General features: G+C 44.6%; 1 protein-coding gene across 1 annotated transcript; it reads right to left on the bottom strand.

Moving 5' to 3' along the window:
• Nucleotides 1-484: 484 nt before the first annotated feature.
• onecut2 (one cut homeobox 2) lies at nt 485-24827 on the bottom strand. The gene is made up of 2 exons (XM_061072657.1): nt 23645-24827; nt 485-785 (listed from the first exon to the last, which is right to left on the bottom strand). Exons 1-2 carry the CDS (start codon nt 24816-24818, stop codon nt 496-498), a joined length of 1464 nt encoding a protein of 487 aa, XP_060928640.1. The 5' UTR covers nt 24819-24827; the 3' UTR covers nt 485-495.
• Nucleotides 24828-25983: the final 1156 nt, after the last annotated feature.

Raw genomic sequence — 25983 nt, 5'->3', positions numbered from 1 at the left:
TATTCATCTCATCCCGGAGCTTCTCACACATTCCGCAGTCATAAAGCTGTGATGGGTTTCTTGTTTGGTTAGTTCCTAGCTTATATTGCATAATAGAAAACCTACATGGTCTTCTAGTCTTTGGTATTTGGGCTAGAGTGTGAGCTCACTGTCCAACAGGAGGCTACGGTTCACAGGTTTCTTCCCCAGTGAGGTTTGTGTGTTTTAAAGATGAGTTTACCCTCTCGGCTTCTTGATGGAGTTTGGATGAGTTTGTAAAAGGCGGTTCGGCTACAGACAAGTCGTCCAGTGAGCAGCCCCCGGCTCAGCGTGTCCCCCCCGACGAAAGCAAAACAGACAAACAAACAAAAAAAATGTAAAAAGTTTGGTTTTTCCGTCTCGAACCGGACGAAACCTCGACCCCGCGCCTGCCACCCCCGTCATCCCTTCCAGCATCTCTGCTGCCCCCACCCCCACCCAGACCCCTCCCCCCCACTCCCTCAACGCCATCCATTATCACGCTTTGGTACAAGTGCTGGACGCCGAAGAATGGCCGCCGGGGCTGCCTCCTTCGTCCGCCCATTTGTCCAGGCTCCGACGGCGTGCGTTCATGAAGAAGTTGCTGACGGTGGTGAGTTCGAGACCCAGCTGCTGAGAGATGGTCAGCTGCATTTCTTTGGACGGCCGCTTGTTCTCCTTGAAGATGGCCAGCAGGGTGCGCCGCTGCAGGTCGGTAAAGACCAGACGCGACTTCTTTGGTTGGTTGTTGCGATCCTTCGCCGTGTCTTGCTCCTTCCGTTTACAAGCTGCGAGGAGGGAGGGACCACGAGGACATGAGAGGGAAAGAGAGGAAACAAGAGTATTAGTGTTGTTTGTGATATTTGAACAGTTCAATGTCGGAGGAGAATTCATATGAAACACAAACAGAGGATCCAAGCAGAAGTTCACGGCTGATGTTTGTTTACCTGCCGTCTGTTTCCTTCATTAATCTACCGTATCTGTTTCATTGATTAAAACTCGAGAGCTGAAGGAAGTGCAGCTGTTCATCTTTCTATCAACAATCAAACCTGTAACACAGAATCCCTTTGAGTGTAATAACATCGCACACGTCTCAGCTGAGTCTCGACACAGTTTGTTATACTTCAGGTTGTGTTTGTTGTCTTTCACAAAAGCACAAAAAGCAGCCTTCATGCAAAACCTGTTCACACTTGCAGAGAAAGGTAAGCTTGTTAAATTAGCTCAGTATGGAAACCAACCAACCAACCTTACAACCAACCAAACTAACAGCCAACCAACCAACCAAACAAACAACCAACCAAAGTAACAACCAACCAAATAAACAACCAACTAACAAACCTAACAACCAACAAACCAACCAACTAAACTAACAACCAACCAACCAAACAACCAACCAACAAACCTACCAAACAACCAACCTACCAACCAAATAAACAACCAACCAAACAACCAACCAACCAAACCAACCAATCAAAAAACAACCAACCAACCAACCAACCAAACTAAAAACCAACCAAACTAACAACCAACCAACCAAACAATCAACCAACCAACCAACTAAACTAACAACCAACCAACCAAACTAAAAACCAACCAAACTAACAACCAACCAAACAATCAACCAACCAACCAACCAACCAACTAAACTAACAACCAACCAACCAACCTAACAACCAAACAATCAACCAACCAACCAACCAAACTAACAACCAACCAACCAAACGAAAAACCAACCAAACTAACAACCAACCAAATAAACAACAAACCAACCAACCAACCAAACTAACAACCAACCTACCAACAGCTTGTTTAATTAGCTCACTATGAAAACCAACCAAACAACCAACTAACCAAACTAACAACCAACCAACCAAACTTACAACCAACCAAACTAACAACCAACCAACCAACCAACCAAACAACCAACCAACCAACCAAACTAAAAACCAACCAAACAACCAACCAACCAAACTAAAAACCAACCAAACAACCAACCAACCAAACTAAAAACCAACCAACCAACCAAAAGTCATGATTGAACCACCCTGAGGTAATTAAACTGACACCCTCTCTAATGTGTCTGCTGTTCAGTCTCTGTCAGTCAGTGAGGAGGAGAAGGAGGAGGAGGAGGGGGAGGAAGAGGAGGAGGAGGAGGAGGAGGAGGAGGAGGAGGAGGAGAAGGAGGAGGAGGGGGAGGGGGAGAGGGAGGAGGAGGAGGAGGAGGAGGAGGAGGAGGAGGAGGAGGAGGAGGAGGAGGAGGAGGAGGAGGAGGAGGAGGAGAGGGAGGAGGAGGAGGAGGAGGAGGAGGAGGAGGAGGAGGAGGAGGAGGAGGAGGAGAAGGAGGAGGAGGAGGAGGGGGAGAGGGAGGAGGAGGAGGAGGAGGAGGAGGAGGAGGAGGAGGAGGAGGAGGAGGAGGAGGAGGAGGAGGGGGAGAGGGAGGAGGAGGAGGAGGAGGAGGAGGAGGAGGAGGAGGAGGAGGAGGAGGAGGAGGAGGAGGAGGAGGAGGAGGAGGAGGAGGAGGAAGAGGAGGAGAAGGAGAAGGAAGAGAAGGAGGAGGAGGAGGAGGAGGAGGAGGAGGAGGAGGAGGAGGAGGAGGAGGAGGAGGAGGAGGAGGAGAAGGAGGAGGAGGGGGAGAGGGAGGAGGAGGAGGTGTGGGTGCGTTTGATTTGATTACCTCCCTGAATTAAGTATGCACGAGTCGGAGCCCGATCGATACAAATTCATTTACCGACTCAATTCAGTAACAAAACTATTATGTAAGGGGAAGCTGTCATCGCTGTAAACACACAAACACGCAAAAACACACACAACCACATGGCTGCTCCTGTTTCCTCTCAGCCTCGCTCCACGGCTTTTAATGACCTGGCAACAGCGCACGTTAGAAACACACATGCACTATAATGTTTACACTCTTTTCATTTTGAACTATTTGTAATAATGCTAAGGGTTAAAATGTTAAATACCAAGTCCACAATTACATTTCTTTGTAATAAAGGTTCGATAACAACATGTTAGGAATCTTTACAATCAATATTGAGAGCTCCGATCTGCCGTAAAACACACGGGAGAAGTAGAAACAGATGAGAATCTATTAAACTATGACCGCTCGTGATTTTACAAAGATTTTAGGGAAAACTGCCATTTTTCATTAAACCCAATTTGAATGTAGTCGCTTTTTAAATAAAATAAAAATAAAGAATGTAGCAAGTAGCTAAATGACTCAAATATAAATGTTCCTTGTGTGTTTATAAAATACGACTGAATTCTTCTCTTTGTGTTTTCTGACTGAGATGTTATTGGAGAGAATATTAATCCTCCACACGCTCAGGAGGTGGCACTATTGATCTGTGGATATGAAACACACTGAGAGAGAGAAAGAGAGAGAGAGAGAGAGAGAGAGAGAGAGAGAGAGAGATAGCAAGAGATTGAGAGAAAGACCATCGATATGAATCATCTGAACCATGAGAGAACGAATAATTTGACATTTGTCTGAGACAAAACATCAGATTCAGCCTCAGTTTTAAACCTTTACCTACATTTTATTAAACAGTATAAGCACAATTAGGAGAGTAAACATGAAAATGTGTCACAGACTTTTTTGTTTGTTTAAAGTCTAAACTCGAGTCAAATCCTGGACTTTGGACCCGACTATTTACTGGAAGGTCTTTGTGATGAAACATCTGCCTGTGAGCTAACACAGGTCCACTGTTTATTCTGCTGGTATCAACAGAGTCAGCTCACAAACCTCTGTTCACTCTCTGAAACTCAGATCTCCTCAGAGGAAATAAATGAATTATTATATTATAGCAGAGAAGACATGAAAACATCAGAGTTAAAAGAAAACTATTATTAAAAAAACTGTTATTACTCATTCTGCTGCTTTTGAGCTGTGGTGTTATTTCATAATTTCATCCATGTATTTGGCATAAATGAAAATTTAAAGTACAAGAAGGAAAAGCTTGTGCGATTTTTGAGATTCTTTAAGTATTGTTTTTTCCCTTTTTGTTTTTTTTGTAAATCACAAGAGAGAAAAATAATTAAACTAAAATCGATTGTTTAAAATAGTCCAATACATATACAAATAATTAAATAAAATACACAAAAATAAACTAATAAAACTACTATTTCCAGTTCTGTAAATACATTGGAGATGTGCACCTTCCTCACTGGTGTTTTCTGCTTATGCAGCTGAATGAAAAGCAGCTCAGCAGCAGTTCAACACAAACTAGCTTCTTTTTTTTGGGGTTAAAAAAAGTGCAGACACATCTCGGTGTAAAACGGCAGCAATCAAAATCACACACACACACACACACACACACACACACACACACACACACACACACACACACACACACACACACACACACACACACACACACACACACACACACACACACACAACATCCATAGACAGAGAGAGAGAGAGAGAGAGCACGCCTGAGTGATTCAATCAGTCCTTTCTTTTCCTCCGGTCGGGGTTACAGTGAGGATCAAATACACAATTATATTATTCAAAGGGGGTTTACCGGTTTGAGGGGGGGGGAGTACGTCGGGGGGAGGGGAGGGAGGGGGGGTGTTCTTTAAAGGTAAAGCTCGAATCAATAGGAATCAATACGACTCCGTTCCTCTGTCTTTCATCAGCTCTCTCTCTCTCTCTCTCTCTCTCTCTCTCTCTCTCTCTCTCTCTCTCTCGCTCTCTCTCTCTCTCTCTCTCTCGCTCTCTCTCTCTCTGCGTCTCTAACTGCAGACGAGCTCAGCAGAAACATGAGTGTCGCTCGCCCCTCCAGTCTCTGTGTTGCTCTGTCATCGTCGTTACTGTAATCAGCCGCCGCTGTGACATCATCCACGTCTATAAACATAAACACTGTAAACAGCAGCATGACGGCGTCTATGTTGTCATCATCAATATTAGTATTTACAGTCACGAGGGCCTGGGGTGGAACAGCAGTAAATCTTTGGTTCTGACAAAATGTTGTTATCATCATTTATCTCTTTATATAAGATGGTTAGAATTTTGATGGTAACAACATTACGAATTGAAATTTAAAGTACTTGTGTGTTTAAGTATCTTATTGTTATCTGTATCAAAACTCTGGGTCAGGGAAGACATTTCAGTTTGGATCCAGATTAGCGTCGTCACAGAATTATAGTTTGTAATCTTACAAATCTTACTTTTTGACATCATTTTGGGGAGTATTTTTATATGAAAAATGAAGTGAGTATATTTTTCTGCTCATCTCTAGTCAAGGTGTATTCAACTTATCTGAGCATGAATGTTGGAAACCAGTTTTCCTTGTCCTGCTACAGAACAACACACCAACAGATCCTCACAACATCTTCCCTGTAAACACGTACATGAGAACATCAGATGTTTAAATAAACCTGAAACCACCTGAATCCACCTGGAACAAGGTCAATCAGAACCTGTCGAGAGGAACAAGAGCTGCATTCAAACACCACAAGCAGCCGTTCACCACCAGGAGGTCAAGTCTTCCAATACGGCAGCAGAGAGGCTTTACTCCACCTTCAGGCCCGTCCTCCATTCACGTGGATGGAGGGTCGAGTCGAGTGCAGCGTGTGGAGAGCTGGCAACACTCAGTGCAAACACATCGATGTATTAGACCAGCTTTAAAGAGCCGAGGCCTGAAGAACGTCAATAAGAACACGGGGCTGATGTTTTATTGAAGCAGCCATTTGAAGTGAATACAGAGAAACAGACGGAGGAGCGGAGGAAGATGAAGGGAGGTGTAAGAGAGGAAGATGAGAGGAGGAGTAAGAGAGGAAGATGAGAGGAGGTGTAAGAGAGGAAGATGAGAGGAGGAGTAAGAGAGGAAGATGAGAGGAGGTGTAAGAGAGGAAGATGAGAGGAGGTGTAAGAGAGGAAGATGAAGGAAGGAGTAAGAGAAGAAGATGAGAGGAGAGAACAAGATCTTCTCCTCACTCACATTTTAAGTTTACTTGACTGAAAGGTGACACATGTGAGAGTTATGATGTAAAGTATAAAAATGAACAGTAATAATCAACGGAACTTTAATTAATAACGCAAAAAAAAGTGTTTTTCTTGCAGATTTATCGACTAACGGCTAACAAGCTAGCTCCGGCCTGTCTTGTAATACCACATTGTACCTCACGAGGCAACGGCGAGTCATCCAGTCTGTTATCCCTCCAACAGGATGAAGAAATCTTTGAAATAATCCTTGTTTAAGTGTAGATATTACACTAATCCTTCCCATTTATGCATGTTACGTTGCATTAATCGTGGACAACGATAAATTAAATAAAGTTTGAGTAAGTCGCGAGACAGGAAGTGAGCGAGCCGGCGAGCTTTGGTTTCACTTTCCAGACGGAGAGGGAGCCGAGCTCAGCAGAGTCATTACTGTTTTCCTCCCCACCACAGATACATCACGGCCGGGTGGTTGGTTCCTGACAGCCCGAGTCTCCACAGCGGCGTGCACGTGTCCTGCTGCAGACTCACACTCCGACACGACAACGCATCACACACACCTGCTACACAACTGTGACATAAACGTCTGTATGAATATATGATATCGCTTTTCTTCTCACTCAGAAATCGGATGAAACGAGAAAACCCAAGCAAAGCCGTCAGACTGCATCAAGTCCCTCAATGACTCTCAACACGTGTTCAACTAATCAGCAAAGAGTCGATCATATATCCCTGTAAACATCAGTCATCCACAATGTCAGTAAAAACATTGCGAGATGTCGTAACTTAGCACAAATCCCTGAATCACGAGATGCAATCGCTCTTTTCCAGGAGGTTTTCCTTTTCTTGGCAAATTGAACGTTTTCCTCTTTGCTCGTTTCACTTTCCCTCTGTCTGCAGAGAGGGGGAGGAGGTGGGGTGAGGGGGGGGGGGGGCGGAGATGAAGTGGCCGAGAGTGAGAAGTAAAGAAAGAGCAGAAATTAAAAGAGAGCAGAAAGTTTTGGATCAATAAAGTGAATCTAACGGCTCAGACGTCTGTCAGTAAAAGGATTTATGGCCCAGTTCTCCACCTCTCTTTTTATTCTGTCTCTTTGGGCCTCGCTCTGATTTTACTGATGTTTTTTCTCTCGTCTTTCATTATCCACTTCCTCCCTCATCCTCTCTCCTCTCATCCCTCTGTCTCTCCCCTCATTCCTCGGGTTCCTCATCCATCTTGTGTCTCGTCCTCACTTCCTCTTTCAACTTTGTCTCCATTATCTCTCGTGTCTCTCCTCCGTTGTCTTTACTTTCTTCTCCTCTATTTATTTTCGTCCTTCCTTCCTGTCTCCTTCCTTCGTCTTCCAGCCTCTCGTACCTTTCTGTCTGTCTCTCTCTCTCCTCCCTCCCTCCCTCTCTCTCTTTCTCCATTCCTTCTTTTCTTTTTTTATTACACCATTACCACTTAAGCCTTGGTATCCATTACACAGAGGGCATGTAAGTGCAGGGTAAGTAGTGAAGTCGCCCTTTAACGTACATTTCACTGCTTGTGTGTGGCGCCACATTTGGTTCGTGGACACTCCGTCATGAGTCGGCAGCGCTGGACGTGTGTGTGTGTGTGTGTGTGTGTGTGTGTGTGTGGACGTGTGTGACATGAGGTCACAGGTCACATCGTGCAGCGCGGGACGGACACAACGAGGAAACACAACAACTGGATGAAACTGCAGAATCCGACCGAGGCTCAGCACGACAGATATGATGCATCAGATCTCAGCACTTAACACACACACACACACACACGTACATAGAGACACAGCAGTGTAGCACTTAGCAATCACCACTCTCCACTACGAGTGTGTGTGTGTGTGTGTGTGGTTGTGCTTAATGCACCATGATGCTCTCCTCCTTTCGTTTTGACACGATAACCGGAAATGGAACAACAGACTAAAGACACAAACACACACACACACACACACACACACACACAAACACACACACACACACACACACACACACACACACACACACACACACACACACACAGTAGTAGTATAGTAGTACATTAATGAAGAGAGCCACATGGAATAGAAGACATATTACTTGATAAATGACTTGATAATTAATGATAATTTATCATTATTACAACAGTTACTCTTGATTTGTGTGATAAGTCGACTCAATTAATCAACTATAACTCATTCTGAAGATTTTCTTTTTCAAAATAAAGCTGCTGATACTACATAATAAAATATAAAGATAAATAGATAAATTATTCTAGAAACAAATATTGTCCAAGCCTGATATTCAGTCTCCTACTCCCGTGTCATAGAGCTTCATTCCCTAGAAACCATCCCAACACAAACACAGCTCTGTTACTCTGGATGTTTCTACATTAGCTTTAACACACAGTTAATTATTTAGTCGATCTCAAACACACACGCCCGCTGCACTCGACTGTGAGTGAGTGTTCATCCACCACGGGAAATAGTTCCCAGCAAATGTTAACTGGTAACTTCAGTCTTCAGATCGGAGCCGAGAACCAGAACCTCATGAAACTCGTCTCTCTGTTTACGATCTGATCTCAAAGTGAATTTTTCCATCATCACCAAACCTGAGTGTTTTTACTGAGTCACATGGACACAGACCCAGAATCTGTTTCTGTGAGGAACAAAGAGGGAGAGTGTGTGTGTGTGTGTGTGTGTGTGTGTGTGTGTGTGAGTGCATGTGTGTGCAGAGAGATGGTTTATCTGTGTATAATCTGGATGTCCACAAGGTCTGTGATGACATCACCGGACAAAGGTCTCTCTCTGCCCGCCGACACACACACACACACACACCCCCACACACACACACACACACACACACACACACACACACACACACACACACACACACTGTAATGTATCTCCACTTGTTTACTCAGAGAAACTGGCCGACCAATCAGAGCCTCTGGTGGCCCAGTGATGTCATCGCGCTGATGAAGCAATGGCCTCGGAGGAGTTTGATGTCATCCACCTCTCTACCTCTCATCCTGCTGCACACTATGTGGTAATAATAATAATTATTAGTATTAATCCCTTCATCCATTATCCACACTGTTTATCCTCTGAGGGTTGTGGGTGAACTGGAGCCAATAATAATACAGATAATGACTAAGCCTTAGTATCATAAAACAAAAGCTTTTATCATCTTCCTGCTTCTATTTCTCATTTTATTTATTCGTCAAACCTGTTCTCCCTGTCCTGGAATATTAATCTGTGGTATTGACGCTGTGTTTGTTGGGTTCCAGTAGGAACCGGACTGGGGGAGAACACCTCCACCAGCTCCTTCAGCAGCTTCTGACCTTTTGGCTTGTGACCTCTAAAATTCAATTTAGTGTGGACGTGACATGTGAGCAGTGATTTATGCTTCTGTCCTTTTCCCTCCGAGCAGAGACATCGACAAAGTCAAACCTTCATACGGAAAACAGCAACGATAAAGTAGAAATCACACTATAATACAACATCTAACAAAAATGCTATTATTCTAATTCTGTAACTCATCTTGTGACTCCTTCAAATTGATCCAATTAAACAAAACACAGACGCAACTAATTGTTTTCCTATATACATATTTCTATATTTTACACATTTGGTAAGTTTGCCTGTTTTAGAGAAGCTGAATTCATCTCTAACAGCTGCTGTTCTCTTTCTGCTCAGCACCAAACAACAGTTGGCGACTAGCTGGTGAATCTGAAGAGAGAAACCCTCATATTTCCCTCGGGAGCTGGTGGAGAACAAAGCGGAGCTAAACCTGAGTAAATAATGGACTTAGTTTGAAATAAAAACGGCAGTAAACACAGAGCACGGTGGAGTAAAAATGTAATAAATTTGGACGTGGCCCAGTGACCATAAGTAAAGTGACAGTGCATTACCCAAAGAATTATGGGTAATGTGGGGACAGAAACTATTTTTCTAACAAAATTATTAAACTGTGACGTAGATTTGACATCACGGAGATTCATAATGTTCTTACATCCCTGAAACACTCACATACAGATACTTCCATCCATCAATCAATTATATTATCGTGAGCAGGTCGTGGGTAAAGAGAACACACACACACACACACACACACACACACACACACACACACACACACACACACAGACAAACAACCAGTTACAGTAAATTAAGAGCCAAAGAAACCCCAACCAGACACGAGAGAAAAAGGCAAACTGGGATTCAAACCAAGAACCTTCCTACTGTGTTGAGAAACAGAAATTCAAATGATTCTAATTTTTAGACGTATTTATGAAATTTTCCAAATAAGGATGAATCTCATCCCTTCATATGATATTTAGTGATTCTGTGATTCTGTGGAAAAGTAGTAGAACAAACCAAAAAGCCAAAAGTTCAGGCAGTTAAAACATATTCAGGTAAAATCCAAGTTTGAACGTCTCTGGAGCGAAAGTTTAAAATCTGCAGAGAAAACAGCGACTGACCTTTGACCTGCTGAATGTTGACAGTGAGGATAAGTCAGAGAGAAGCTTTGTTTGGACATCACACACACACACACACACACACACACAGACACACAGAGACACACACAGACACACACACTGAGCGACTAATAGCTGATGAGTTAACCAGCCTCTCGGTACCTCCTCTTATCAGCTGTGTGTTCTCTCTGTCTCACGGCGCTCGGCTCCATCGCAGAGCAAACACGGCCACAGAGATAATATTCCCTGATCAATAGGTTGTATTGTAATCGGCCATTGATCAGAAGGAGGCCGGGCGGCTATAAACGGACATCCTGGTAAACCGCTCACCGCCGTGTGTGCCTCCGAACGATCAGCGGAAAGTGAGACAAGTCGATCAGATTTCCTGAGAAGCAGCTGGAGACGAAAAACACCGAAGAGACAGAAACGCAGGATTCAGAGCAGAGACGTGTCCTCGTCTTTCTCTTTCTCTCCCTGTCTTCACGTCTTTATTCCCTCTCTTTATCTCTAGTTTTACCTCCGTCCCACGTGTTCCCGCTCTCTCTCCGGCTAAACCTCAGTCTCCATTAAAGGCCGTAATATCTACAATTGGATCCCATCCATCCAATATGAAACCTAATCCAATAACAGACAGATTCAGCTTAATGAATCCAGTTATGTGGCCCAATCAAATAGAGGAGGATTCCCTTCAAACCCATCTGTCAGATACACATCAATCTGGCTGCTTCCACATCTTCTACAGCTTCCACAGCTTCCACAGCTTCTACAGCTTCCACAGCTTCTACATCTTCCACAGCTTCCTCCCACAGCTTCCACAGCTTCCACAGCTTCCACAGCTTCCACAGCTTCTACAGCTTCCACAGCTTCCACAGCTTCCTCCCACAGCTTCCACAGCTTCCACAGCTTCCACATCTTCTACAGCTTCCTTCCACAGCTTCCTTCCACAGCTTCCACAGCTTCTACAGCTTCTACAGCTTCCACAGCTTCCTTCTACAGCTTCCACAGCTTCCTTCCACAGCTTCCACATCTTCTACAGCTTCTACATCTCCCACAGCTTCCACAGCTCCCACAGCTCCCACAGCTTCCACAGCTTCCTTCCACAGCTTCCACAGCTTCCACAGCTTCCACAGCTTCCACAGCTCCCACATCTCCACAGCTCCCACAGCTCCCACAGCTTCCACAGCTTCCACAGCTTCCACAGCTCCCACATCTCCACAGCTCCCACAGCTCCCACAGCTTCCACAGCTTCCACAGCTTCCACAGCTTCCACAGCTTCCACAGCTTCCACAGCTTCCTCCCACAGCTTCCACAGCTCCCACATCTTCCACAGCTTCCTTCCACAGCTTCCACAGCTTCCACAGCTTCCACAGCTTCCACAGCTTCCACAGCTTCCACAGCTTCCACAGCTCCCACATCTCCCACAGCTTCCTCAGCTTCCACATCTCCCACATCACCTACATCACCTACAGCTTCCACATCTCCCACATCTCCCACATCACCTACAGCTTCCACATCTCCCACAGCTTCCACATCTTCCAGCAGCCTAACGGCACAGAGTGAAACCAGAACTACCCGAGCATCGGTTTGTTTTACTGATTAATATGGATTTAGGTTTAATTAGTAAAACATTCCCATACAGATCTATTGGCTGATATGTAAATGCAACAAATTGGCAATGATTCCTAAGATGTTGTTTTCAAACCCTTGACTATATACTTTTGTCATATTATATTTTTAGCCCTTCTTTCCTTGTATATTTCTATGTAATGTATTGTTTGTATGTATTGTTTTTTTATCATGTGGGCCTTGAGCCTGTAATAAAGTTTATATATATATTGGGAAACTATATGAACTATATAAAATAAAAACTGGTGCTGATATTTCTGTGAAAGGCTCAGATTGAAGGACTTGAGTTGTCCAACCGATAAATCGCTTGTGCTGTAATACATATAGAAATAATAATGTGTTCAAATATCCAGAAATTCAGCACAGATGGAAACTACATTAGTATTTATACCAGCCCAAGATTACATACAAAACTCATATGAGGGTAAAAGTACTGCATTAATGTAAATGTTTCCAAATGACAGAGATCTTCACTCAGCACTGACTCACGTCTCATGTTTACGTCACCAGGCATCATGTGATTTGAAGTGTTTATTATATGCTGGTAAATATCATAATATCAGTGCTCATAAACCATTATCATCCACCAACTACAGCCTTTTACAGACAAACCCATAATGAACCAAACCAGTTTACTGAGTGAAACCAGTTCCTCTTCCTGCAGCAGCAACCACCACATGAGCCGAGGAAAATATAAATACCAGCACATAGACGACAATCAATAACCTCCATAAGGACTCATCTCCTCAGGGTCACTGTGAACAGAACCAGGTGATGTGATTTATGACCAGATGTTTATTTCTGGTACAGGAAGTTGTGTGTTGTTCATATCGTGAGATGGAAGCTGACGGTGTTGTCTGCGTTTCTTTCAGCTGCTGAACTATCGAACATTCAACGGTCTGTGTTTGTTGGTTTTTGTTCTGTGGTTCGAGGCGGTGAGATGCAGCTTCTCCCCCGCTCGTCCTCCTCTCTCTCTCTCTCTCTCTCCTCCCCCCTCCTCCTCTCTCCTCCTCTCTCTCTCTCCATCTCTTCCAGGAACAGGTCTGGATCAGGTTCCTGCAGATCAATGGAGATCTGGGTCCGCAGCGTTTACGTTATCATTGCCAGTATTAATGCTCTTTTAATCTGCTCGGGATTACAGCCATCGATCCTCCACATCATCCATCCCCACGCACACACACACACAGACACACACACACACAAACACACACACACACACAAACACACAGAAACCCAAATAAGCGAAAAACGAGCAGAAACAGAAAAAACAAGTACTTTTAGCTCCATGTTCTTTTTAAGCGTCAATAATAAGCTAATAATAATAACAACAAATGAACAATGACTTATAAAATAGTGATAATAATCCTCCTCATTGGTTTTAGGAGAATCAGACCCTGTGTTTACTTTCCTCTTCTCTCTCTAACTCAGTTTGTCTCTCGGTGGAAACCCGTCCTGTCGTCGCACGTTACGTCTCCGGACGGAGTTATTTCAGCCGCTCGGTGACACCAATACTAATTACCCTGATGGGGGGGGAGTAGAGGAATAGAATTCAGACGGGTAGAGATGTCCAGCGGGCTCGGTCTATTTAAAGGTGTCTCATATAAACATCGGTAAATCAATCCTACATAATGTTTGGTATCTGCTGTAAATAATTGATCAGCCACGTTCCTCCTGATTCCAACACAGAGAAGATCCTGACTTTCTTTTCCATTCTACATTTCTGCAGGTTTCCAGTATCGATCGGAACCTGGAAACGTCCTGGAACCTTTTGAGAAAAGCCACCTGAGGTGAATCGTGTTGTTGTGAAGACAAAACACGACACGACACAAACTAAACAACACCGGACTGGGATCGCACAACGACAAAATAATGAAGGTAGAGAGGGAAAACTTCATTTACGTTACAAGCTGGCGGACATGTTGGCTCCGGATGTGGAAGATGTCGGTTCATCAAGAACCTTTTTCTACAGATTACCGAGCTTTTCATTTGCAAACAACTGCAGAGAAGTGGCTAAATCCTACATTTCCCACAATGCAACTCACTAGCTTCTTTTATTAGATGCCAATTCTGCTGATGTGGAACTTGTAAAGTCATGGTTACGAAATGAAAAGTCGTGCACACACAACAAAATTGTGATAAAAGAGATAAAAGAACGTTTAAAGAAGGGATTTCAAAGCAGTAACAGACGCTACATGAGCCACAGAAGCTCATAATTTAACAAAGTAATATCTCGGCTCCAGGTTTTCAAACTTTCTGTCAAATATCTACTTCTGGAATCACAGAAAACACAACACAACTGCTTCCACCGGCTGAATCAACCACAACAAGCAAACCAGTATCTGTGAGAGTCGAGTGTTTCTGTGTAAAAGCTTCAGCTGGAAACTCGTTTACAGCAAACACAACTCAAACACAAAGTAGTGTGAGTCCTCAGCAGCGGAACAACAAGGAGCTCCACCGTAGAGATTTACAGTTTCTGTCTAAAGCTGAATGAGAAAAATGACTCTTGTTTATTCTCTGAGACAGAAACCAAAAGGCCTGATGGGAAACGTAGGCTTTAATCTGACTCTGTGCTGAGATGAGACAACAACAAATTGGCTAAATTGCGTGAAAATAACTGATCTGGGTGATTTAAGCACGATTCAGAATTGTGTTGCTGTTCTCCTCCCTGCATCTTGTTTGTGTGTCGTGTTGTGTTGTGTAGCTCGGCCTGATTGTGCGGCGCCCGGACGAGCTCAGAGTCCAGGTGTCACGTTTGATTTGACCGCTGTAATAAAGCGGCGACAGAACCATTTTCTCCTCTCGGCCCCGGCAGCACTTCCACTGCTCCACGCCGCCGCGGCAGCGTAATTGGTGCGGACAGTCTTAACCAAAAATCACTACACTATTCCTCTGATATTCTTATAGGGTGCAGGTTGTGGAGAGGCTGACGTCTGGAGTTTACAGATTTGATAAAGAGGCGAGAGCCGCGTGGAGTGAATCTGATGCTTTCAGCGTTTCAGGGATTCTGCTGCTGTCGTCCTCCTCCTCTGAAGTTCTGCTGTGATGGATTCATTATCTCCGATGTTTGCATGGACACCAGGTATTAATAAGATCTGTCTGTATCAGTATCTGTATCTGCTTCGTGATCACAGTGCTCAGATTACAACGTCACTCAGTGGAGCTCATATCTCGGCCCAACAGGCGTCTTACATTCAATCCTCGTATCCAAGACAACGAATGAAATCCTCCCCCCCATGAAACCACATTTAAATCCATTAGATCCTGATTTCATAGTTGGATCTGCACCAAACTGATAAAGAAATCAGTGCTTTAAATGTGTTTAATCAAGATCCATGATTCACTTTTGGTTATTCATTGAAAATATGTAGGAGAAACTCTCCAATCTCACAATAAGTGATGAAAGATTCGTGGATCTGCTTCTGTCGTCTGGGTTTGTGTTGCACCAGGTTCAGTAGTTTTTGTGGACGGGGGTGAAAACATAACCTCCTTGTTAGAGATCATCAGGAAACATGACAAACAAAGAGACAACAGGAGCCTCATAAATTAAACTGTAACAACATAATCAGAGTCGTGGAGGAAGCTTGTTTACACAAACACTAACTTCCCAGCGTCAATTAAATACCTGAGACGACAGGAAGAGGCGGAGTCACGTGACATTTCAACCTACTGTGCATGTTGAGGTAAAACTGTACAAATCAAATCATTCTTATGAACTTTCCTAATCTTTCACCATTTAAAGAGTTTATCTCCAGTATTCAGCAGGAAACTTTTAAAACATGACAAACGTCACAAGCCTCTCGATCAAGGAAAGATGGTGATTGTGGTGAAATAGATATTTACAGTTAAGAAAGTTAGAGACAGACACGTCCTTAACCATCTTCATTCATCATCATTCATCTTCCTGGTCCAAACCTGTAAACTACATTACCCACGATGCAATGTAAACAGCTACGAGTCAGATATGGATGGGAGAAGAAGAAGAAGAGCATCACGTTTTTCTAACTCCACATCTCCTCCCACACTTCATCTGCAGACACACAAAACTCTCTCGCACAACTTTGTAGTCGTGCAGCTCAACACCCAGAAAACAGTTTCTTTCAAATCTTCTCACGCTGACACACAAACAAACATCAAAAGTCTCCTCTCAGCAGCCTGGAATCCATTATTACAGATCGATAGCAGCCCGTGAATATGCAGGAGGTCAGAGCACAAAACCCTGAAAACGGACACAAACTGTATTCCCACAGTCTGAGACTGTAAGACGCACACACACAGACACACACAGACACACACACACACAGAGTTACTGCTGGTAATCGGTGTCATAAAGCAGAGTCCGGCTCATTAATAATGCAGCATGTCTGCTCGCAGCAGGATGCGTAAAATGGAAAATATTCAGGCGCGTCGTTCAGATTTTCAGGACGATTTGACTCTAAGTGAAACGTTAATGGAGACGTCTGCTCCACGTTTCTCTGCTCGGCAACAAATACGAAGAAAACAGCAAAACCAACGAGCAGAGATCTGATCCCACTAATGAGTCGGATTCTCTCTGTTGTCCATGAATCCAACAACACAGATTCAAACCAGACGAATATAGATTATCTGCCAATACTTATATTACACCGTTTAAATTCTAACAAGCGAAACACTTAAACATCTTTGTGTTTACGGATTAATCGACACATTCACAGATCTACACACACGTTCGATTTCCTGTTCGCATTCGCAAATCTCTGTACATGCATCTGTGGATTTGTTACAAAGCTGGTTACACACACAGATTGAGATGCAGTGAGACAACTCACACACACACACACACACACACACAGACAAATGCTATGGCTTCAACATTGGTCCTATATAAACCAGACTCTACTCCAGTAGCTCAAATATGAATTCTCCAGGAGACGTTTACTGTGAAACATGTTGAGGAGACGTAGATTTTAAATGAGAGATTGAACAAAGTGTAAAGTAGAAAGAGATTTGAATGATTTAAAAATGCATCAACCAGATCAGTGTTTGTTCTGAGAAGAGAACGACACAAACGATGGAACCGATTCTGTGTTTTAATGTGGATTTCCTTCATTAGAGTTCAGGTTTATCTGAGCTTCAGTTTCCTGTTTGTGTCGAGCTGCTCACACTGATTCCAGCATCGTTTTCTTTTCATCCATAATTCACCTGCAGTCGCAGACGAGCAGCGTCCTCCAACCAAACAATGGACTCCCTCCCTCCCTCTCTCTCCCTCCCTCCCTCTCTCTCTCCCTCCCTCTCTCTCTGCCCCCTTCCTCCATTTTGCCTGGTTAACCCGACTGCGAGGTGAAGAAGAAGTGAAGTGAGCAGACCGAGGCGGGTCACGCCGAGATTCCCATCAATAATTCATCGGGCCGCTGCTGCCTCGGCTCTTGTGTTCAATTCCCCCGACAATCACATAATACCTCCCCCCCAAAAGAGAGAGAGAGAGAGGGAGAGAGAGAGGGAGAGAGATGGCAGGAGAAAGAAAAGGAGGAAGGAGACAGAGAGGGAAAAGCTCCAGACAGATAGATGTGCTTTTCCTTTTATTAGAGTTGTAATGATGTGCATTTGTACGGTTCCTCTCCATCCTCTCGTCAGTACTGTACTCAGACTGCATGTGGCCAGAGCTCTGTGGACACCTGACCATTACAGGCGGCGTGATGGACGAGCGGTCGAGCCGCTGCCGAGCCCCCGGGGCATCAATCTGCTGCCGTTACAGCCGCCGCTCGTCTGTGCAGGATGTTTACAAGGGTTTGGAACCCGGCTGCAGGAGCGTTATTGAGGTTCAGCTCTGATGTTCGGTGACAACTCGGACTCAGAGTCCACGTTACAGCTCATATGAGAGGGGGGGGGGCGATGCTGGACTCGGGGAATACAAATTGTTCCCACTCGGAACTGAAGCATTGAGACTTATCTTCATTAGAACTAAGGTTCAATGTTTCACAAGATTTTCCTTTTTGATATTATACTCATGTTGGTTTATTCATTAAGAAAATGGCTGTAAACCAGATCACTACCTGGACAGGACTCAGATAAATCCTGGATATTGATCATTGTTATAACGATGAAGGTTAGAGACTGATTTCCTCCTTCCTCTCCCGAGTGAAGGTGGAAACTCGTCTTCATGAGCAGAGAATGACAAATACTTTAAAACAGATCTGAGGTCGATTGATTACGTGTTAAACCTCCTCACTGTGTTTACACAATCAATAAACAATAAATGGATCCATATTGAACTTCTGTTATATTTCGATTGATGAATATATTACACCGCAACAATTATAAGTTATTGTTTAAAAGGCTGAATTGATGATTCTGGACACTTTTCCTTCTCACAAAGCTGTTTGATGATTCTCCCACTTACAAAGCTCTGATTCATGGATTCTCCTCTGAGAACAAAACCAGATTCACACCGATCGGCCAAAACATCACCAGCTTCAAACCAGTTTATCTGAATCCCTGAAAACAGCTGAGGATGTGAGTCATGATTCTGAGGAGAGAAACTACACAAGACCCATGGACAGGAGCGTCCCAATACTTATGGCTATATCATATAATTATGTTATGAACATACAGTACAGAGCATGAAGATAATGTAACAGCAGACTCAGCGAACACCAGAAATAACCTCATGTCTCTTATTGGTTTCTCCTCCTCCCTGCTGCTGCTGCTCGTCTCAGGGCCGGGGGAATATTTGCTCCATCTATTGTCTGAGTGTTGCAGCTCCGACCTTTGACCTCAGCTCTATTGGCTCCTTGTAGCGTTGTTGATCGAGGAATTGAGGCTCGCTCTGTTTCCACAATCGTTTTAAAAAGAGGAGGAAGAAGCTGCGGGATGAGCCGAGAGTAATGACTGGCAGAAAGAATCAAAAGGAAAAGGAGGAGGGAGATTCGGAGTGGAGCCGTGGAATCGAGGTTTTCACCGATTCACACACTCGACCAATCAGGAGCCAGTCTCAGTTTGTTTTTATATCATCAAATAACCAATTAAAAACAAAAATAACATTTGGAAAAACATTAGTGTCATAAGAAAAATAAGAGAAACCATATATTTTGTTTGGTCCATGTCCTATCTGCTAACATGGAGGAGGCAGGGAGCTATACTGCAGCCAGCCACTAGTGGGCGATCCACATGATCTGGCTTCACTTGTGGGAGTTGCCATGTCGTCCATCTTTATTTATTTACTGTCTACGCTTCGTGTTGCTCGAGGTTCACGACTGAAAAAGAATAAATTCGGTGTTTGTATCGGCTCAGGTCACAAAGTGTGGATCAATATTCAGCTCGAGTTTCAATCTGAGGTTTGATTTGTGGAAACTCTGAAAAACCAAACATGGTCTGAAGAGCAGCAGCAGATACAAGCAGCAGCAGCTACAAGCAGCAGCAGCTACAAGCAGCAGCTACAAGCAGCAGCTACAAGCAGCAGCTACAAGCAGCAGCAACTACAAGCAGCAGCAGCTACAAGCAGCAGCAGCTACAAGCAGCAGCAGCTACAAGCAGCAGCAGCTACAAGCAGCAGCAGCTACAAGCAGCAGCAGCTACAAGCAGCAGCTACAAGCAGCAGCTACAAGCAGCAGCAGCTACAAGCAGCAGATACAAGCAGCAGATACAAGCAGCAGCAGCAGCTACAAGCGGCAGCAGCTACAAGCGGCAGCAGCTACAAGCGGCAGCAGCTACAAGCAGCAGATACAAGCAGCAGCAGCAGCTACAAGCGGCAGCAGCTACAAGCGGCAGCAGCAGCAGCTACAAGCAGCAGCAGCTACAAGCAGCAGCAGCTACAAGCAGCAGCAGCTACAAGCAGCAACTACAAGCAGCAGCTACAAGCAGCAGCTACAAGCAGCAGATACAATCAGCAGCAGATACAAGCAGCAGCTACAAGCAGCAGCAACAAGCAGCAGATACAAGCAGCAGCAACTACAAGCAGCAGCAACTACAATCAGCAGCTACAAGCAGCAGCTACAAGCAGCAGCAACAAGCAGCAGATACAAGCAGCAGCAGCTACAAGCAGCAGCTACAAGCAGCAGCTACAAGCAGCAGCAACAAGCAGCAGATACAAGCAGCAGCTACAAGCAGCAGCTACAAGCAGCAGATACAAGCAGCAACTACAAGCAGCAGATACAAGCAGCAGATACAAGCAGCAACTACAAGCAGCAGATACAAGCAGCAGATACAAGCAGCAGATACAAGCAGCAGCAGATACAAGCAGCAGCTACAAGCAGCAGCTACAAGCAGCAGCAACTACAAGCAGCAGCAGCTACAAGCAGCAGATACAAGCAGCAGCTACAAGCAGCAGCAGTAAAACTACGATGCTGCTCACTGTGTTTCTGCTGCTGACATTTTACAACGGATCCCATGAACGCCCCCCCGCTCTCCTCCAGCTCCTCCCTCCATCGCATCACTTCCTATTAACCTCCATCATCAAACGGTCGCTCGAATGAAACAAACACAAACGTCTCGTCCACGTCAGCGAGAGCAGAAACTTAAAAGTGGAACCAATCAAACCACTGAATACAGACAGTTAAATACAGAATGATTAGATTAATCACAGAAGATAATGTGACGTATATTTATATTGATTGTTGTTTTTTAAGAACCTATTCTGCAAAATCTGTTTGGTCACTTAAAAACCAAGTCACAATTAAATAACATAAATCATTTATCTTGTGTTTTACTTAAAAACGGCCGCAATAAATCTCACAACAGATTTTAGAAGAACAGAAATCACAATTAAACATTGTAATATAACTATAATCCGAACACAATTTCCATAAACTCACTATGCAAACACCACAAACAGGCCCGGTGGTTTAATGTGTGGGTTTTTCACAGTTAAACGCATAGTGATATTTTAAAAATAATTTAAATGTTCTTTCAGGACAAATTTTTGAATATTTTTTACATTATGTAAAATGTGTTTGATTTGTTTGAATCATTAAACTTTATTTTATTTAGCTAAAGAAAACTGAGTGTAAATATGGTGATATTTAAAATGCCTTTATATCAAATAGAATAGAAAATTCATACTATTGTTCTAGTGAAAATGATCTTAACACAAAAGAAGTTATACGACTACGACAACTGTATAAGATAAATTAAGTTTGAACTTGAATCATCAAAATTATTGATACTTTATTGTTGTTTTAAAAACAACAGGAATTCTCAGATTATTATATAAGAACTAGATAAAGTCATTTTAAATTATAATTAATAAACACAATACTTTAACTCATATAGGAATATTTTAGGAATGACATGTTATAAGATCCACAGCTGTGTAATAAAGTAACAGTAAGTTTGTGTTAAGTCCTGTGGTTTTAAAATTTATGAGTTTTATGTAGACTTGTAATTTGTGATTTAATTGTAACGTTGTGACAGTATTAAGAGCAAACTTTACTGAGTGTAAAGAGTCAATCCTACTTTACATGGAGGCCTAGAAATATAAATTGTGCTAAAAAACAATGTTAGATGTATTATTGTGTTGCCAGAATAAACCACAGGATTAACATGTTTGCTTCTTTAACATTATATTAAAAATATTTAAATCTTTAATACAAATATCACAGTATAACAATAACAAATTTAGTCTCTTAATATAGTAAAGTCCGGCTCTACTTTGGATGGTAGATAATAGAATTATAATGAAAAGCTTTTATCTTGAAAATGTAGCCTTCTCTATAAAACGACTTTAGAGTTGTTTTTATAAATATATTATCAGAAACATGGTTTCGACTGGACAGCAACAAATATAAAGTGGAGGTTCAATTAAACTCACTTTATTAATATTATAATATACAAATGATTTCAGATTCTCTAATTGTTTTCACAATTATTTGCAAAATCTTTGAGGAAGTAAATACAACACAAAACCAAATTAATTCTAAATACTGTGTGATATTTCCCTACAGTAATTTAATCTGTATAATAAACTGTTCATTTCATAGTTGTTTATGTGAATATTTACATGAATATAATATAAACCTCCTGTCCGATCCCAGTAACTCAGAAGTTGTATAATTTGTCGTATAATGTTATGGTTAAAAATATAAAACACGCGATTTAAAATGTTTTACTTCAATCAGTAAAAAGCACCGAAACAAAGTCAAAGTACAGAAAGTGAACGAAGGTGAAACCACCAACAAGTATTTCTCCTCCAGGAGCAGTGAACAGATAGAAACATCTAGAACCAGAAGTTTCATAACTAAGTTTATCTGAAATCCAGCGAATAACATTTGTAATTGTTCACTAAAGATTCTGTTATTAGACAAATCTGCTAATTTCTAAGATAAAAACAATTTAAAAAACCAAATGTATTTTCTCCAAAAGCTTGAAACAGCCACTGAGATGATTCAACACGTCCGTCAGGGTTTTAACTTCTCACTCTTCATCAGAAACCTCATCGTTTATTATTCTAAATCCAGTTTTTCTTTTTAACTTTCTTTGCTGCCAAAATTAGACAAACTGGAGAAATGAAAAACTGACATGAAATTATAACGATACTTCTGCTGCAACAGATCTTGACGTTAAATATATGTTTAAAACAAAAAGGGGGAAAAGAATGTGAAGACTGAATTTTAACCTCAACACACGAGGCCCATTAACACAGCAAGTACACAAACTGGAGAAAAACCACTAACACTGATCTCCTGTTCTGTTTATGCAGTTTCCCACTAGCTGCACACTCACTAAAAACACACGGGAAATGAAAACGTGATTAATGATCTACAGATTTCAAAATCTGCACTTCACATAAAATGATAAATTCTGCAGAAACAAAGTAAAATCATCACTATTCCTGCAAACCTGAATAAACCTGAATAAACCTGAATAAACCTGAATGAACCAGACTCTGATCCAGATCTGTTAAAGCCTCCTGCTCCTTTTTGTCTGGCTCTTCCCTGCAGACAATAGAGGCTCGATGCTGGGACCCTGTTCCTCACTAGAGGGGGCACCAGACCACCGATGCTCTGTGATCACCTCCTCCTCCTCTTCCTCCTCCTCTTCCTCCTCATCAGACCCTCAGTGTCTGCATCCTCACACCTCTGTGTCTTTAATAACACCGTAATAACACAAGCAGACTTCAACAGGCTCAGGGATTATTACACCAGAGGAAACATGTGTTGATCCGAATTATTCAACCACAAACAACAGAGAAGTTTCATGTTTACTCCTTAAATTTAGGGGAAAATAACCAAATTCAAACAAGGAATTTGTCTTTTGTAATTGTGCTTTTTCTTTAAATAATAATTTGATTTTTAAGCTCCTTATTCCTGAGTGTTATGGGGGGGGGGGATCTGTTGGTAAACGATGCAGAGAGAAGAGACTGTTGGAGGGAAATCCCGTGACCTTGTCATTTCCTATCGATCTCTTTCCTTATTGATCAATGGTGGTAATCATAACACCAGCGGTTCTAAACAAACGTCCCTGGTCCAGGCCGGTGCAGCAGCAGCAGCAGAACCGGGACCAGAACCGGGACCAGAACCGGGACCAGAACCCACAAGAACCCACAAGAACTCTGCGCTCTTTAAATCCCTTTTACGCACAAAGCCCAGCCGGACTCCTACTCCAGCCGGAGGTCCAGCCTGGAGGTCCGGGCTGGAGGTCCGGGGTCTTACCTGCGAGTCTCAGGGCCGACATCCTCTGGAACTCGGGCTCCTGCAGCCACTTCCACATCCTGCGGAAGGTCTCCCGGCCGGACTTTAGCTTACTCCAGGGTTTGGGGTTCCGCAGCAGGTCGGACAGGGTCCCCTGCGAGCGGCACAGCACCCGCTGGGCGAAGATGGCCTGCGGGATGCTGTACCTCTTGAGCTCCGCGGTGATCCTCTGCGCCACCTCCTTGGTGTTCACCTCCTCCAGCTGCCCGGAGCCGGAGCCCCCCTGCGACCCCGAGGAGGAGGAGGGCGGTCGGTCCCGGTTGGAAGCCAGCACCGGCCCGTGGGAGGGAGACTGGAGATGGGGGTGGGTGTGTTGACCCATGGAGGCAGCGGGGTGCCCCGGGTGGTGCATGCCGTTCAAGTGGGGCATCATGCCGGCCGTGGGACCCCCGAGGCCCCGGTGCTGGTGGTGGTCCCCCCTGGCCAGCATGGAGGCGGTGTGGTGCGGGTCGAAGTTCAGCATCTTGTCGTGGCCTCCGTGCGTGGCCGTGCCGTAGCCGTGGAGCCCCTGCTGCGGGTTGTGCATGGAGCCCAGGCCGCTGCCCAGCACCGGGGACAGGCTGGGACCCATGCCGGACATGTGGTCCTTGTGGTACGGGCTGTACAGGTTGTTCATGCCCGGCAGCCCCCGGTGGTCGTCCCGCATGAGGGTGAAGCTGCCGCTCACGTTGCCGGCCAGCCGCTGGTGGTGGTGGTGGTGGTGGTGGTGGAACTTGTCGGACACGGTGGAGATGGGCGGCAGCGGCTGCAGCGGGGTGAGGGTGGTGTAGGTGCCGCTCATCCCCATCCCGGGGGAGGACGTGTCGCAGGGGACGGACATGGCGTGGTGCAGCGGCAGCGACAGCTCCGGCCGGTACTCGCCTCCTCCGGTGCTCCCGTCCAGCACCGAGGCCATGCCGGACACCATGGAGCGGCTGGCCAGGTCCTGGTGGATCCGCAGGGCCGCCGCCGCCGCCGAGCCTCCGCGGCCGGGGTGCGGGCTGTGGCCGGAGAGGAGCTCCGAGTCAGCGGCCACGCAGCTCACCGACACCCCGCCGTGCAGGCTGCCGAGGCCGTCCATCATGTCCGGGTTCATGGCGTAAGCGTCCAGGTCCTTGGCCAGGCATCGGTAGGCGTTAGTGTAGGCGGTCTTCATTCATCTGCCGTGGGGTCCATCGGGTCGAGCGGAATCGTGGGTCTCCTCTCCCCCGCTGGAGGTCCGGGACGGGTCGGTGCTCCGGTCCTCCTCCTCCTCTCCCCGCTGGAGGTCCTCCTCTCCCCGCTGGAGCTCCGGGACGGGTCGGTGCTCTGGTCCTCCTCTCCACGCTGGAGGTCCGGGACGGGTCGGTGCTCGGCTCGGGGCTCGGGTCCTCCTCTCCCCGCTGGAGCTCCGGGACGGGTCGGTCCTCCGGTCCTCCTCTCCCCGCTGCAGCTCCGGGACGGGTCGGTGCTCGGCTCGGTCCTCTGGTCCTCCTCTCCCCGCTGCAGCTCCGGGACGGCTCGGTGCTCGGTGCTCGTCCCCCCCTCTCCAGTCGCTGTCCTCGGCCGGCTCCTCGTCCCTCCCTCGGTGTCCTCTCCCCGGGTCTTTGTGCACATTCGGCGGTGCGTTCAGCTCTCTGTGGCGGGCCTGTGCGGCGGCTGCTCCCCCATGTCCAGCCTCTCCTCCTCCGGCGCTGCTCTGCTCCTCAAGCCGGAGCTGTCCACGGTCCCCTAGCCGACCTCTCAACGCAGCCTGCTGCGGGAGGAGGAGGCGCAGGAGCGGGCTCCGGCGGAGGGGCTGCACCCGCCTGACGGATGGTGGGTGCGGCCAATCAGAGGGGCTGGATGAAGCATGGAGGGCGGGGCCAAGTGGTCAATCAGCCAATCAGAGGCGGTGATGGACGCAGCGGTGAAACCCTGATGCTGATGATAGTGAGATTTGAAACATGATTCTTTAACATCACTAGAATCACTTATGAAATACAATATCTATATTTATACTCTCATATTTCAGTAATTTACAGTAAAAATACTCATATTTTTATTATATGATATTTATGTTAAATCATAATAAAGATTGATAGTGAATATATGTCTATTCTCTAAATACTATTTTTTCTGTTTCACGATTTTCTCTCATTTTGATTTGGTTGTATTACGATAAATTCATTAATTTAAACTTTCGACTTTTATATTATATATATTATATTATAGTTTGTTTTTCCTATTTCAACTTGTAAAGCACCTTGTAACTATGTTTTGAAAGGTGCTGTATAATTAAGGTTAATAATCTTGAGCATCACTTTCATGAAATTAGAAATATCAGGTGGCAAAATCAGGTT

This window comes from Limanda limanda, chromosome 1 (genome assembly GCF_963576545.1).
Source record: "Limanda limanda chromosome 1, fLimLim1.1, whole genome shotgun sequence".
Taxonomy (NCBI): domain Eukaryota; kingdom Metazoa; phylum Chordata; class Actinopteri; order Pleuronectiformes; family Pleuronectidae; genus Limanda; species Limanda limanda.
Note: the sequence above shows the minus strand (reverse complement) of the source record. Positions and strands in the feature narration are given on the sequence as shown.